The sequence below is a fragment of the Sphaerodactylus townsendi genome, linkage group LG02, assembly GCF_021028975.2.
Source record: "Sphaerodactylus townsendi isolate TG3544 linkage group LG02, MPM_Stown_v2.3, whole genome shotgun sequence".
Lineage (NCBI taxonomy): Eukaryota > Metazoa > Chordata > Lepidosauria > Squamata > Sphaerodactylidae > Sphaerodactylus > Sphaerodactylus townsendi.
Genome location: NC_059426.1, coordinates 162140874 through 162155152, shown reverse-complemented (window position 1 = coordinate 162155152; position 14279 = coordinate 162140874). Strand labels below are relative to the sequence as shown.

Sequence of the window (14279 nt, the reverse complement as noted above, 5' to 3'; positions counted from 1 at the left end):
GTGGGTGTTTTAATTTCATCCCCATTCCACACACCCCACGATCCTCACCGTGCTCTTCATCGCTGGACGACCCCGAACTGCCTTCTTCCCAAGAGTTGTTGCTGCTGCTATTCCCATTAGGCGCTGCTGCCGCCGCCGCCGCCGCCAAACTTTTCGGATTCCCATTGTTACTGTGGGCAGCCCCGGCGGCGGCAGAGGCGTTGCTGGAAGCGCCAGCCGCGCTGCTGGCATTATTGTTCCTGCCTCGCCTTTTCCCCGAGACCTCTGCGCCCTTCTCGATCATGGCTGGCATGGGGTGGGGGGGTCAAATAAAGTAAGAGAGATCAGAGCCCAAATCGGGGAGGGGGGGGGAATAATAGAAAGGCTTTTTATATATAAAACCTGGTGGGGGGGGAGAAAGAGGGGAGGGGGAAAGAAAGCAGAGGGGGAGTGCCAGGAGGTTGCGAATGCAGGCTGCGAGGGCGGGCCCCCCTCCTCCAAAATTGCAGCTTTAAATCCCCTGGAAGGAGCCCCAGCCTCGAACTTTGAAGCTCATCCCTCCCTTGGCACTTCCCTGCGCTGGGACTGAGCTCTGTCAACCTGAGCTGCTGGCCTCCCCGAAGGCCCGCCTCCCGCCACCCCCCATTGGCCGCCCCCACATTTTGGGAAGCTGTCCTCGCTTCTCATAGGCTCTCCCGCCTCGTCGCTCAAGCCGGCCCGGCGCTTCCGTTTGTCAGGTTAGGTGGAGGCGTATCGCCTGCGCTACGTGGTGGGGAGCGGGGCGATCCGACGCCCAATGAGGCAGTTTAGGGGAAAGAGGCGGGGGGGATGGGGCAGTTGACTAATTGCCCCCCCCCAGCGGGGCAATTGCGCTCTGCGAGAACGGACTGAGGCGCAAAAGTGAACGGCTGGAGTGGCCGGAGCGCGGGAGGCGCGAGGCGCAATCCTATTCTCCTATTCTCCCCCCCCCCCCCATACTTCCTCCGTCAGACTGAGTAGCTTGGGACTATTTTCCTCCTTCACCCCCTCCTCCGTGGCGGAGGGTTACTTGAGGCGCGCTGACCAGTTTGAATGAAATTGCCATACAAAGAAAAGAAACAAGTCTGGAAACCGCCAAGTGCGGCCAGGCTGCTGGGGGGGTCATGTTGCCCTCTGCGCTTCCCACGCGTGTGCGTGGAAAGTGCCCGGGAAGGCATTTTCCTTTTCTTTCTCCCCCGAGCCTTCGCCTTGGGAGGGGAAGCTCTTCTTTTTTCAGAGAAAGAGGGGAAAAAAGGGGGGAGGGGGAGGCGGCCCGAGTGGGAAAAGTCACCCGATTTTGCTGAGAGTTTCAAGCAATTCGGTGCTTCTGGCTTGGGAGTCTCGTTTCTTTGCCTGTACGAAAATGGGGCGACTTCCAGCAAACGTGCACGGGCAGGAAACGGCAGAGAGTTCTCATGCAATAGAATTTCGCTTTTTAAAAAAATGCCTGAAGGAGATTTCAAACGTCTCCTTCGAACAGAGAGTGCAACTCTCTTCGTCCACCCCTAAGAGCCACCAGTAGGGCAAGAGACATAGAACAAGGCTGATGACGGGTGCATGCATTTATTTATTTAATATATATATATTTATATTTTCCAAGCTGTGTTTAACCGTCATGCCAAACTGAGAGTCTGCTTTCTTCCCTGGTCCACTCAGGAGGAGAAGCGGGGAGATGGAGGCTAACAGAAGAGAACATCTAACCTTTTTGTTCCACAGAAGGAAGCAGGAAAAGAGAGGCAGGCCTTGTGGAGTTTAGCAGGATTGAAGTTGCAGCTCGCTTTGGCCGTGGAGGCAGTGCTTTTGTTTTGATCTTTGAGGCCTGGTTTTCGTTTCCTTGCTGAGGAAACCAAGAACCCTGCACCTTGACTGCCCACTTGAATCCCTTGTTCCAAAGCAGATCACAAAAGCTAAACAGACAGGTGGAGATTTAAAACGTGTTTTGCAAATCACCACGGAAAGACTGTAGGCCCCAATCCAGAAGGTGCTGCAACAGCTTGCTTCGATGGCGATGGTATAGTGTACTACAGGCCAATAAAGGTGATTATTATTTGCTTGCTTCTAGGGATGTTTGCTCAGGAATAAGTCTCACGGACGTCTTTTTATTTATTTATTTTTTACCAATCTGGTTTCTGGAAAAAAAATCCTGTTTAACGAACAGGATTGCAGACCAAAAAGAATGGTGAGGTAGATTGTCAATCTGCTTTAGTCACTGACGTTTCCTCAAATACTCTCCCTAAGGATTATCAATTGTTTTGAGGTTTTTATATTATATATTTTATATTAATTTTATATTAATTTTTAGACTGTCTGAAGCAGCAGCATAGAAAAATAAATGTCAGACCAAACAAGCTTATATTTCCACTTTATGTACTGGTAGCTGATGTGGCACAATGGTCTGACTCAGTGTTTCCCAACCTTTTCGAGGTCAGGGTACCCTTGACCTCACTCTTCATATCTCAAGGTACCCCTGCTGCCACCCTCCACCTTCTCCTCCCATTGCCCTTGCTTGCCACACCCCCCACCTTCCCCTCCCAGGGTGAAGGGAAGCACTGGGGGGGTGGGGCGGCTGCTGACCTTGTGGCAGGCTCTGCCCCATGGGCCAGCTCCATGTCCTTGCTGTCGCCTGTGGGAGACACCACAAAAATGAGGGGGGCGGTAGTGTTGCCGCGGTACCCCTGGGACATGCTCATGGCACCCCAGGGTGCAACGGAACCCTGGTTGAGAATGGCTGGTCTGACTGGTATCTTGAAGACCCACATTTGAAACTCCTCAGAAACTCCGCTCTTGCCAGGTGGCCTAGAGCGAGTGTCATATTCTGAACTAAATCTACCTCACTAGGTTGTTGGGAAGATAGAGAATGATGTAAACCACTTTGTCCCCACTGGGGAGAAAAGGGGGGTATAAGTGAAGTGCAGAAAAATAAAGTTCTAACTTCGAATTGACTGCATATTTATTACAGTGCACCCTCTCATCCATGAAAGAATCAGATGATCCCTTCCTTCTGGCTAATATTTCTAACCAAGTTGAGGCAATGGGCACTACTGGTTTTTTTATTTATTTAAATTATTTTTATCTCCAATGAAGACCCAAAATGGCCTACACCACTGTTTTTCCCTCCATTTTATCCTCACAACACCCCTTTGTGATTAATTAGTCCAAGAGAGAAAGAGACTGATCCAAGGTCACCCAGCCTTCTGTGCCACTACAAAATGGCTGCCGTCTGGGGCTGTGCTCTATTTTTGTTTCTCCACAGGTGGTAGAATCTCCCATGGAAATATATTTAAGCTTTTATTGAGTGTTTCTGTTGGGTTTTCCAGTTTCTTTCTCTGTACACGTTTTTAAGTAAAGTTTAAATTTATTTATGTATTTATTTATGTTATTGATATTCCGCCTCATACCAGCATATGAATTTAAACTTTCAGGGCATGAATATAAACTTTAAATTAAATGTTTAGTTTGGTAGACGAAGGGAATGCTGTGGATGTGGCATCCCTTGATTTCAGTAAGACCTTTGACAAAGTCACCCATAACATTCTTGCAAGCAAGCTAGTAAAATGCTGGTTAGACAAGGCTACTATTAGATGCGTTTGTAACTGGTTGACTGACCGAATCGAAAGGGTGCTTATGAATGGCTCATCATCCTGGAAAGAAGTGACTAGTGAGGTGCTGCAGGATTCTGTCCTGGGCCCAGTGCTATTCAGTGTTTGTATCAATGACTTGGATGATGGAATAAAGGCCATGCTAATAAAATTTGTAGATGACACCAAACTAGGAGGGGTGGGTAATACCCCAGAGGATAGGGTCAGAATTCAAAATGACTTGGACAGATTAGACAGCTGGGCCAAAACTAACAAAATTAATTTCAACAGCGAGAAATGTAAGATATTGCACCTAGGTAGAAAAACTGAAGTGCATGGATATAAGATGGGTGACACCTGGCTTGACAACAGTACATGTGAAAACGATCTGGGAGCCTTAGAAGACCACAAACTGAACATGAGTCAGCAGTGTGATGTGGCAGCCAAGAAAGCCAATGCCATTCTGGGCTGAATCAATAGGAATATAGTGTCTAGATCAAGTGATGTAATAGTACCACTCTATTCTGCATTGATCAGATCTCAACTGGAATACTCTGTCCAGTTCTGGGCACCACAATTCAAGAAGCATATTGGCAAGCTGGAACAGGTCCAGAGGAGGGCAACCAAAATGGTTAAAGGTCTGAACGCCATGCCCTACGAGGTGCGGCTTAGGGAGCTAGATATGTTTAGCCTGGGGAAGAGAAGGTTAAGGGGTGACATGATAGCCATGTTTAAATATTTGAAGGAGCAAGCTTGTTTTCTCTGCTCCAGAGACTAGGACAAGGAGTAATGTATTCAAGTGCAGGAAAAGAGATTCCACCTAAACATTGGGAAGAACTTCCTGACAGTAAGGGCTGTTCGGCAGTGAAATACTCTGCCTCAGAGTGTGCTGGAGTCTCCTTTGGAGGTTTTTAAACAGAGGGTGGATGGCCATCTGTCAGGAGTGCTTTGTTTGCGTGTTCCTATATGGCAGCAGGTTGGACTGGATGACCCTTGAGGTCTCTTACAACTCTATGGTCCTTTCCGCACGGGCCTTTTACAGCGCCCTGGGGACGGCAAAAACGCCGTCCCAAGGGAGCTGTTCGCATGGGGGCGCAGCTGCTTCATAGTCGCGCCACCCTCGCTCCTCCCCGGTGGCATGAAGCGGCCATTTTTCCACCTCGCTCCCCGAGCGAGGTTTTTGGAAAATGGCGGCTTCCAGCTGCTGCTGTGCGAACGGCAGTGGCTGGAAGGCGCCATCCCTCCCCCCCTGCCCGATCCCTGTGACCGTCCGGCGCATCGGATTCCGGAGCGGTTGTGCAGGGCATGGGGGCGTGTCCCCTGGCCTCAGCGACGCGCCAGACAATCGCAGGGATGGTAAGTCGATTGGGCAATGGCACAGCGTGGCGCTGTCTTCCCGGTCGTTATCGGGACTGTTCGTGTGAACGGTCCCGGGGGGGTTGGGTCGGCGTGATGTACGTGATGTACGCTGACCCAACCCCCAGCGTGGCTGTGCGGAAGTGGCCTCTGATTCTATGATATAAAAGGATATTTTACATTTTTGAACAAAGAATTTTCAGTTAACTGAATTGATGCCTGAGCTTGCCAACACTTATCCAACTAAAATTGTAGTCAGTGGCTTTAGATACCCTGTTTTGGGGAACGCTGACAGGGAAATCTAATCCAAGTGTAATCTAAGACTGCATACAATGGATTTTATCTGACATGTCTGTAAAACCGTAGTGAACAGTAGGAGCTAGGAGGGGTGGGTAGGGATGGGGTGGGGTGGGGTGGGTCTTCTTGGCTGAGAGAAGTAGGGAACCAATTCTGCAGGGGAAATTATTGTAGATTTGGGTGTGGAGCTCAGGTAGAGTGGAGTTTGGGGAGGGGGCTCAGCAGAGTAAAATTCAGTTTTTATTTATTTACATTATTTATAGTCCACTTTCTCACAGGGACTCAAGGTGGGTTACACAGAGGGAGTCAGCATGGGACATTAAGTAATCAATGAAATACAATTTGGGTTATTGTAAGGGTCTGTTACTCCAGTCAATAATTGAGGCTCAGGAATGGTTCAAGAGCTTTATTGAACTGTGCCAGTACCTTAGCTGCAAAAAGTGTATATATCTATATATAGCTTGCAACAGGTATATATTTCCAAACATTGTCCATTCAGGTACTCCCCCCTCCCACCAGTTCCCACAATAGCCTGCATAAGAAAAGCATAGTATGAAGACAGTATTGTTATGTGTTCAGCCCAAGGACAGTGATAGAACTCACTCCCTTCTCCAGGAAATGGAGGAAGGGGGGAGGTTTGCATACTTCACCAGTTACAAGCACAGCCATAGAAAACAGAAAGGGCTCTCAGACAACAGCAAGTACAAGTGTGATCTTGGCTGCAGCCCACTGATGCCAGGCCCTGGGGGGAACCAGGCCTGACAGTTATAGAACCAACAGAAATCTTAGGCCGTTTCCGCACGGCCATGGTGGCGGTTGGGTACATGACGCCGACCCAACCCCCCTGGGACCGTTCGCACAATCGACTTACCCAATCGACTTACCTTCTCTGAGACTGTCCGGCGCGTCGCCGAGGCCAGGGGACACGCCCCCCCTGCCCTGCGCAACCGCTCAGGAGTCGCAGGGCAGGGGGTGTGTGTCCCCAGGCCTCGGCAACGTGCCGGACGGTCGCAGAGAAGGTAGGCCGATGGGGAAAGGGGGGAGGGATGGCGCCTTCCAGCAGCTGCTGTTTGCATGGCAGCAGCTGGAAGCCGCCATTTTCCAAAAACCTCGCTGGGGAAGCGAGGTGGGAAAACGGCGGCTTTGCGCCAAGATCCCTGGGGACAGCGTTTTTGCCGTCCCCAGGGCACTGTTTATGGCCCGTGTGGAAAGGGCCTTAGAGAAAAAAATTAAGCAAAGCATAAGTATTAATACGGCCCATTACATGCTATGAGTGTACTCCCAAAGCTACCATTTTCTCCTGGGCAACTGATCTCTATAATCTGGAGATCAGTTAGCTTCAGAGGGAAGCCATGCTGGTCTTCAGTAAAACTAACAAACTGTAATTCCAGGCGGGCTCCAAGATAATTGCAACCATAAAAAGGGGTGGGGGGAGGGGATGTACTCCTCCATTCTTCTTCTCTTCTTCCTCTTTCCTTATTGTATTGTCCTTTCACTTCTCTTCCTGAGGCCTCCTCTTCCCATCTTCCTTTCTCCTGATAGTGGAGCTACTGTTGTGGCAAAGTTGTTTCAAGTAAACACAAGTCCCTAAGGAAGAGAAAGAAAAATCTGTTAAGCATCCTTCAGCTGTTGCCATTGCTCAAACTTTTTGGGAAGGAGCTAAAGACTTTCTCTCCCACCTACCAATCCCATCACCCCTGGTGCAATGTTTCCATCTCCTCCACTGCCTTTATCATACATTAAAGCCAGCTGGAGAAGTGGTGTGTGGAGTGAAAAGAAGGCCCAGTTCATGTGTTATGAAGTCTTTGTGTCTCCCTCACCCAGATCTTGCTGCCCAAATGTGGCCTGGGAATTCCATTGTAAACATTAATTCCAAGGCATGCACAAGGCAGATTTGGAACAAGACCACAACAAGAAAGTGTGTAAGCTTTCCTTCCATATTGTTTTCCTGATTCAAAATGGTGCTGGTAACTACTGTTTGTCTCCATGGGGAAACTAACATGTAACTTATGTGTACACATGAACCCCCGCTGCCAAATATGGTACATATAATAGCTTCCCATGACTATTTCAGGTCAGTATAACAGTATGGGCCCAGACCTAACCTGATCCCAGAAACTAAGCAGAGCTGTTCCTGGTCAAATACTGACCAGGGCCAACCCTGCTTAGCTTCTGAAATACTAAATCGGAGACCACTGAGGAATATCAGGGTACTGATGCAGAGGCAGGCAATGGCAAATCACTTCTGAACGTCTTTTGCCTTGAAAATCCCACAGGATTGCCATGGGACACCATGAGGGCAGTGGAAGCTTAAGTTCCTTCTCTTTATGTGAGAAGAGAGAAGACCTCAAAAACTGAGAAGCTGCCTTTCCCTGCAATTGAACTTGAAGGCTGCCCAATCCAAGTTTTAGTTCCCGTTCCTGGAAGGTGTGATTCATATATCCAAAGCTTTGTTTATTTAATTGCCCACAAAAAAGTGGCTAGAAACTTTTGCATCACTTCCCTCCTTTTAAATATATGCCAGGATTATGCATCTTTAACAAAACCCAATAAAAATGAAAAGACTCCATAAAATTAGCACATCCAGACAACTGAGTACTTTTAACTGGAAAAATATGCAGCTGTTAGAAGGATGTAAATGTTTTCCTGGGACTGATTACAGTTTTTAAATTATAGTACAATAAATGATAGTCCTATCCTGTTGTTGTGTGTGTTTTGGAGGGGGGGAGGGGGAGATGGATCAGACTACAAACACAGATGTTTATTTAATTACACTTACTCATTTCTCAGCTTAATTTCTAAGCTAATTTACAATAAAAGTTAGAAATACAATTTTAAAAAATGATTTTGCACATTTTAAAATGACCCGCCCTAAAACAAGAAGACAAATAGTAGATGGCAAAATCCTAAGATGAACAAAATTTAAAGATTCTGAAAATGATAGAATATAGGGAGAGCAGATCATCATCACTATATCCGGTACTAAAGTGGCTGGACCCCATTTCAGTCAAAAAAACCCAAGCTGCCCGTGGACAAGGTATCAGAACATATTCCCTCTGACTTTGTAAATTAACCAACAAGGGTCTTCTCACTAAAACAGATGAAAGGCTTGATGAGAACTGAATATTATCTAAGAAACAAAATGTTAAGAATAGCTAAAAACCAGGTAAGGGGGATCAGAAATCTGTCTGCTCAGACTCCTGAAAGCTCAAGGAATCCCAGACTAAAAAAAACCCCTGTGGAATAGTCATGTTGTTTCTCCCATTTCACAATTGCTAACAGGGCTCTAGCCTATAAATAACTTAAAATCCACAAACATTTTATGTCAATCTAGTAATACAATAATAAATCTAATACATAAATCGCATGAGAAGATCCGGAACAGGGAAGGGAGAGGTGGAGACCAAACCTCCATCAGCAAAAAAGAAGAAGAAGAAAACAAAACCTGGAATAATAAATGTTTTAACTCAGCATCAGAAGCTATGTAAACTCTGCACCCAGCAAACAGACACCAAGGCCCCTTCCACACACACAAAATAATGCGTTTTCAAACCACTTGCACAACTGTTTGCAAGTGGATTTTGCTATTCCGCACAGCTTCAAAGAGCACTGAAAGCAGTTTGAAAGTGCATTATTCTGCATGTGCGGAATGAGCCCAAGAGAGCATTCCAAAATTGGGTTACTGCAACTGTAAAGACACCTGTCTCAGACCAGTCCTGAACTCTGCCTTTCAGTGCTCAGAGCCATTTAAAAAAATCTGATCCCTCACACAGTGCTCTTAAGTAATCACACATTTATAAACCAACACCCCCTTTGTTTGTTAGTTCCATTCATTTTCAAAATAATTGATTAGTCTGAAATCAATCACAACCACCCCCCCACCCCACATCCCCTGTTTATGTTTTCACAAATCACTGGGTCTAGAATTGTGAAGAATGCAAATAGTCTCACATTAATTACAGTTCTATATGCACATAGTAAATACCTGTCACGGTGGGTATCATTTTTATATACTTGGTATTGTACAATACAAATATTTAGAAAACCTGATATTAGAGTTGTATGGCAGATTTTGTCCAACCTTGATGGTGCAACCCTGCCCCCGCTTTCAGAATGAATGACATTTATTCATTTATACTTTTTCCACCAAAAGATCTAAGTAGAACTGTAACAATTTCTGCCACATGTTGGTCCATCTTTTTTTTTTTAATGCTCGGCTTCTGTCCTAGTGCCTACCTAGTTCTGTTATGTAGACAGTACCTAGTTCTGTTATGCAGGCAGTAAGACTCAAGTGGAACATTCTAAAACAAAGATGGCCCAACACGTAGCAGATGAAGTTTCAATTCTACTTAGATCTTTTGGGGGAGGTCTATATATAGACTTTGGGGCACATATGGGTTGGAGCCTAAAAATATTTTCCATAACTGATGAGCCCATGGGGGAGGGGGAGAGGGATATGTTCACTTTTATTCTTGCTGCATAGAAGTAGTAGAAAGTGCTGTAAAGTTACAGCTGACTTAGTGAAGCAGGAAAAAAAGTTTCCTCTGAGGAGTTCCGCAATGTTTTGACCCCAAAACATTTTGTTTCCAGCCTGAAGACGTTTAAATGCATCCCCTTTTCTAGCAATTCCTTTGGTGAAACATTTTCAAAACATTTTGACTTGCTGTGCAATTTCTTTAGGAAGTTTCCCTCGCCTCTCTCAGCAGGTCCTGGTGTTCCTCCACGATGCCATTTTCTGAGCTCACTCCGGCCATCTCACCTGTTTATTGTCAGTTTGGGTTTTTTAAAATTTGGGGTAATGAAATCTACAATTACATGAGCTGTGGAGAACCGTAGCATAAAGCACTGAAGCGTCGAATTCATACAGGAGTTTTTAAAAAACCCAGAACAATTACAACATGGTGGTCAGGAATCATTTCAAGGTGGTGATTGCAGACAAACGGGGAACTGAAAATGTTTTCGGGGACTTGTATGGAAAAAGTCAGCATGTGACTGCCCCAAGGTCACCCAATGAGCTTCTTGGCACAGTGAAGATCCCCAGAAGGTCCCCCAGATCCCAGTCCAATCCTTTAAACCACTATTCAATGCAAGTTCCTAACAAGTGGTTTAAATAAGGGCTTTTTCCTCTGTTCGAAAGGTTTTATTCACTTTCAACCAGACTCTTCCCCTCCCCAATGGTTTTATGAGACTAGTTGTAATTTATAGGACTGTTTCTATCAGTGGTGTTTTGTAATGGCTTTTGTAAATTGCTCTGGTGGGTTGTTTCTTTTTAAATATAAAATGCCAACTGAGACACCACATCAAGTTTGTAAAAAATAATGCCCTTATCCATGCAGGGTTCCATATTCTTAAACTGGATCGCCACATACACATTGCAACATCCGTGTACGGAGACATCTGAATGATCTATGTGCGAGGAAGAGGTGACCTGGTTTATACCTCTTGCCAAACACATGGGATTGTACACAGGTAAGTTCCATCTTGTTTTTATACACAATGTGTTGCGTTTAAACTGAGCCACAGCCAATTGCCGCTGGGAGCATTTTGTATAATGGAATCAGAGCTCTGAAGTCGGCCAACTTCTGCTCTGCTCTGGCAGTCTGTTTCCTAGGTTAGCTCTATGGTGTTCCGATGTGCTCTAAATCTTGCAGGCCTCATCTGTTGCAATAATTAGGCATTCCAGCAGCCATATTTTTATTAGTTAATACTTAATATGCAGTAAAAGCCTGGTAGGCTTCCTACTGCTCTCCACCTCCACCCTGAACTAGGTTTCTGTGCTTTTTAAAGCAGTACTTACCTGGCAGAAATGCTGTGTATTCTTTAGACAAAAATTAGTTAACAGGGAAAGCCTGTGGAATGTACACGTGTCACACTGAGGGTCCTACTATGCAAAAATGTGGCACCACAACAATATTTTTTGTCCGGGACTCCCTTTTTTTTTTTTTTAACTGTTGTGAGCCATCAGATTAGGATCTGAGAGAGCCAGGTACAAATTCTCTCTCTGTACGGAGGCCCACTGGGGTATTTGGACCAGTCACACACTCTCAGCCCATACTACATCACAGAGTTGTAAGGATAAAGGAGGAGAGGAAAATGTTATAAGCCGTTTTGGGTCGCTATTGAGAGAAACATGGGGATATAAATGAAGTAAACATATATATTTTTAAACTGCCTGGTTGAGGTTAAAGTCAAGAAAAAAAGAAAGAAACCTAACTGTATATAACCACACCAAGCCAGGGTGAGGTAAATTAACTTTTTGTGGCAATAAGGTTTTGGAGAGGTTTCTTGTTCATTTTGTGCGGATTTCAAGTTCAATATAAATAGCAGCCATTACGTGCTTAAGAACACCCAGCCCATGGGCTCAATATTACATACTGATTGGCAGGAGATCTCTAGGGTGGTTCTGGTGGGTTTTCCGGGCTGCAACCCACCAGAACCAGTTGAATCCGGCCGTGAAAGCCTTCAGTCTCTGGGGTCTTTATCTGTTCCCGTTTCCTGATTTAGTTCTGGCTTTTTGCATGCAAAGCAGATGCTGAGCCACCCTCAACGATTGGTAAATTCCTAGCGATTGGGGATGGAGCTTGGGATGGAAGGCACCTCAGTGGGATATAGCTCTGTAGAGTCCAGCCTCCAAAAGTGCCATTTCCTTCAGGGGAACTGACCTCTGTTGTCTAGAGATGGACTGTGATTCTGGGAGCATTTCAACAAACCTCGCTTTTCCTCGGCTTGTTTTGAAACTATTTTCTTTCTCATACAAATTTAGCTGCCAGGTTGCTTTATCAAAAAGGAGCAACTCATTCCTCTTCTGCCATCTTATCACTAGATAATGCCTCACTCAGCCCAGGCTGCTCTTACACCTGCTGATGGAAAGTTGTATGTACTTAGGGTAGTTTAATCAGTTAGGAAGTGAGATACCAACAGATGTGGGCTGGGAGTTCCATGCTGGGAACTTAATTTCCACATATATGGAATTGTGGCACTGGAAATGGCTCCGGAGGCTGCTGTTGCTCAGCTGAAGATACTTTTGTGCACTCAGTACATGTTGGCTTCCCCAACAGGCAAACAGCATCAGTCAGCAGAATGGCACAAGAGAGACAATCGAAGCCTCTGATTCCTGCCTGTTGCAAGCCCAATCTGAATTGGGCCCTTGTGTGCTTGGGAATTAATTTCCCAGAACACTTCTACAGTATAACCCAAACAGAGTTAAGCCCATTGATTTTAATGGACATAGAAGAACATGTGCTTAGGACTGCTCTGCTGTTTGACAGTCCATGCATGTCAGCAGGCAGACTTTGTAATGTGTGAATTATTTTACAGCAGTGTCTAGAATTGCAGTCCAATATCTGTAAGGAGCCGAGAGAAGGGATGTTGGGATTTTTCAAGTGGCTGTCACAACTCAGTCTTAAAAGGGTTAACTGTTACTATGTCAACAAGTTGCTGAAGTCACTGTTTATGACCTGATCTATTGATTAGCTATTGGTTAGTCAAATAGCCATTGCTAACATGGTCGTTAGCATGTACATCTGAAGTTATAAAGTCAACTCTGTTTCTTTGTTTGAGCACCACCAGCACCATCACGACCACGAGCATGAGACAGCAGAGGGGTATCAAGATGTAACCAAACGTACAGCAATGTAGATGTGTAACAGGAAAGAAAGGATTTCTTATTCTATCTCCATGTAACCCTCCCTTTATAATTAGTAATCTCATATATAAAAAGCAACTGAGAATCTGTCTCTTCTGTTCTACTCTGCTAATATATACACTAATACATATAATACACTAATTTATTATTATTATTATTATTATTATTATTATTATTATTATTATTATTATTATTATTATTATTATTATTATTATTATTATTATGACTTTTATACCGCTCACCCCAAAGGGCTCTGAGCTGCGTACAACATAAACAACATAACATAACTTAGCAAAAGAGCACCCTCATAATTTAAATATAAATGCAACATAAATATAGGCTCTAAACATTAAAATTAAGGCCATTTAAAACACACACAGGCACTCAACAAGGGGCCAGCCCAGGGCCATTCTCTGAATGGAATTCTGTTATTTCCAGAGTTGCAGCAAAGAAAGAATTTCAGCATCTTGCCCAGCTAGAGACTTTGTGTCATTTAACAGCGTTATGCTATGGAGGAATTCAGCATCAGGAAGTCTTTTTCCTGATTGAAGCTGCCATTATGGGGAGAGCTGTACTGATAAAGTCACAGCATGTCTCTTGCAAAAAAGAAATATGGGCTAACCATAAATTCCCCCACACCTGAGAAGGAAAACCAAGCCAGACAGCTAACATTGGTGTTTCTGTCATCGTCTGTCACTCTGCTAATTTGCCTTACATTAAAATTTAAAGTAAGAGTTGCTGTGGTGTAGCGGTTAGCATATCAGGCTGGGAACAGGGTCATCTAGGTTTGAAAGTTTGCTCAGCTACTTCGTTTATTAGAACTGGATTTGACTTCAGTAGCATCTTAGGACGATTTCGCACTTGAAAATTGACATAGGGTCGACTCATCAGGCTGAAAGAGTCGACCTATGTCAATCCCCTCGTAACTTCCCACAGCAGCCGAGGTTGTCCTGCCAGAGCCGAGTTCAGAGGGCGGGATCACCTCACCGCGTCATTCACTCGTCGTGCCTGATTGGCTGCTGCGTTCGGGCGGGAATGCGAAAGTGCGTCCCTTTTTTCCCCAATTTTTTTTACGTTACAGCTACGTAGCATTGTCGTCGCAAAGCAATGTGCGTAAGAAGGTGCAATTTACGTAAATTCTTATGCTCGTGGCTTGCATTTCCATTTCGCGCGGGAAATGCATCTTTTGATCCTCTTGTCAGAACTGTCTGTTACGGATCCTGAGGTGGAGCAACTGCCGGCCATGACTCAACTGTGCTCAGCTGTCAGGAGTCAGATCAAAATGGCAACTTCCCCTCCAAAATGACAAACGTTTATAACATGCCACCCGAAAGGAGGGAGGGATGAGGTGCGATTGATTGGGCGAAATGGTGCTGTGAAGGAAAAATGTTGCCGTCTCGTTGCTA

The 14279-nt window shown here is 45.2% G+C and overlaps 1 protein-coding gene across 2 annotated transcripts in view; it reads right to left on the bottom strand.

Annotated features, from left to right (window-relative positions):
* The window catches only part of RCOR1 (REST corepressor 1), a 205193-nt gene extending 204643 nt beyond the window's left edge, over positions 1-550 (bottom strand). For both annotated transcript variants that reach the window (XM_048485455.1, XM_048485456.1), the window contains exon 1: positions 49-550. In XM_048485455.1, the coding sequence (XP_048341412.1) occupies positions 49-292 (244 nt within the window). In that variant the 5' untranslated portion in view covers positions 293-550. The remainder of the gene's footprint in view (positions 1-48) is intronic.
* Between the last annotated feature and the right edge of the window lie 13729 nt (positions 551-14279).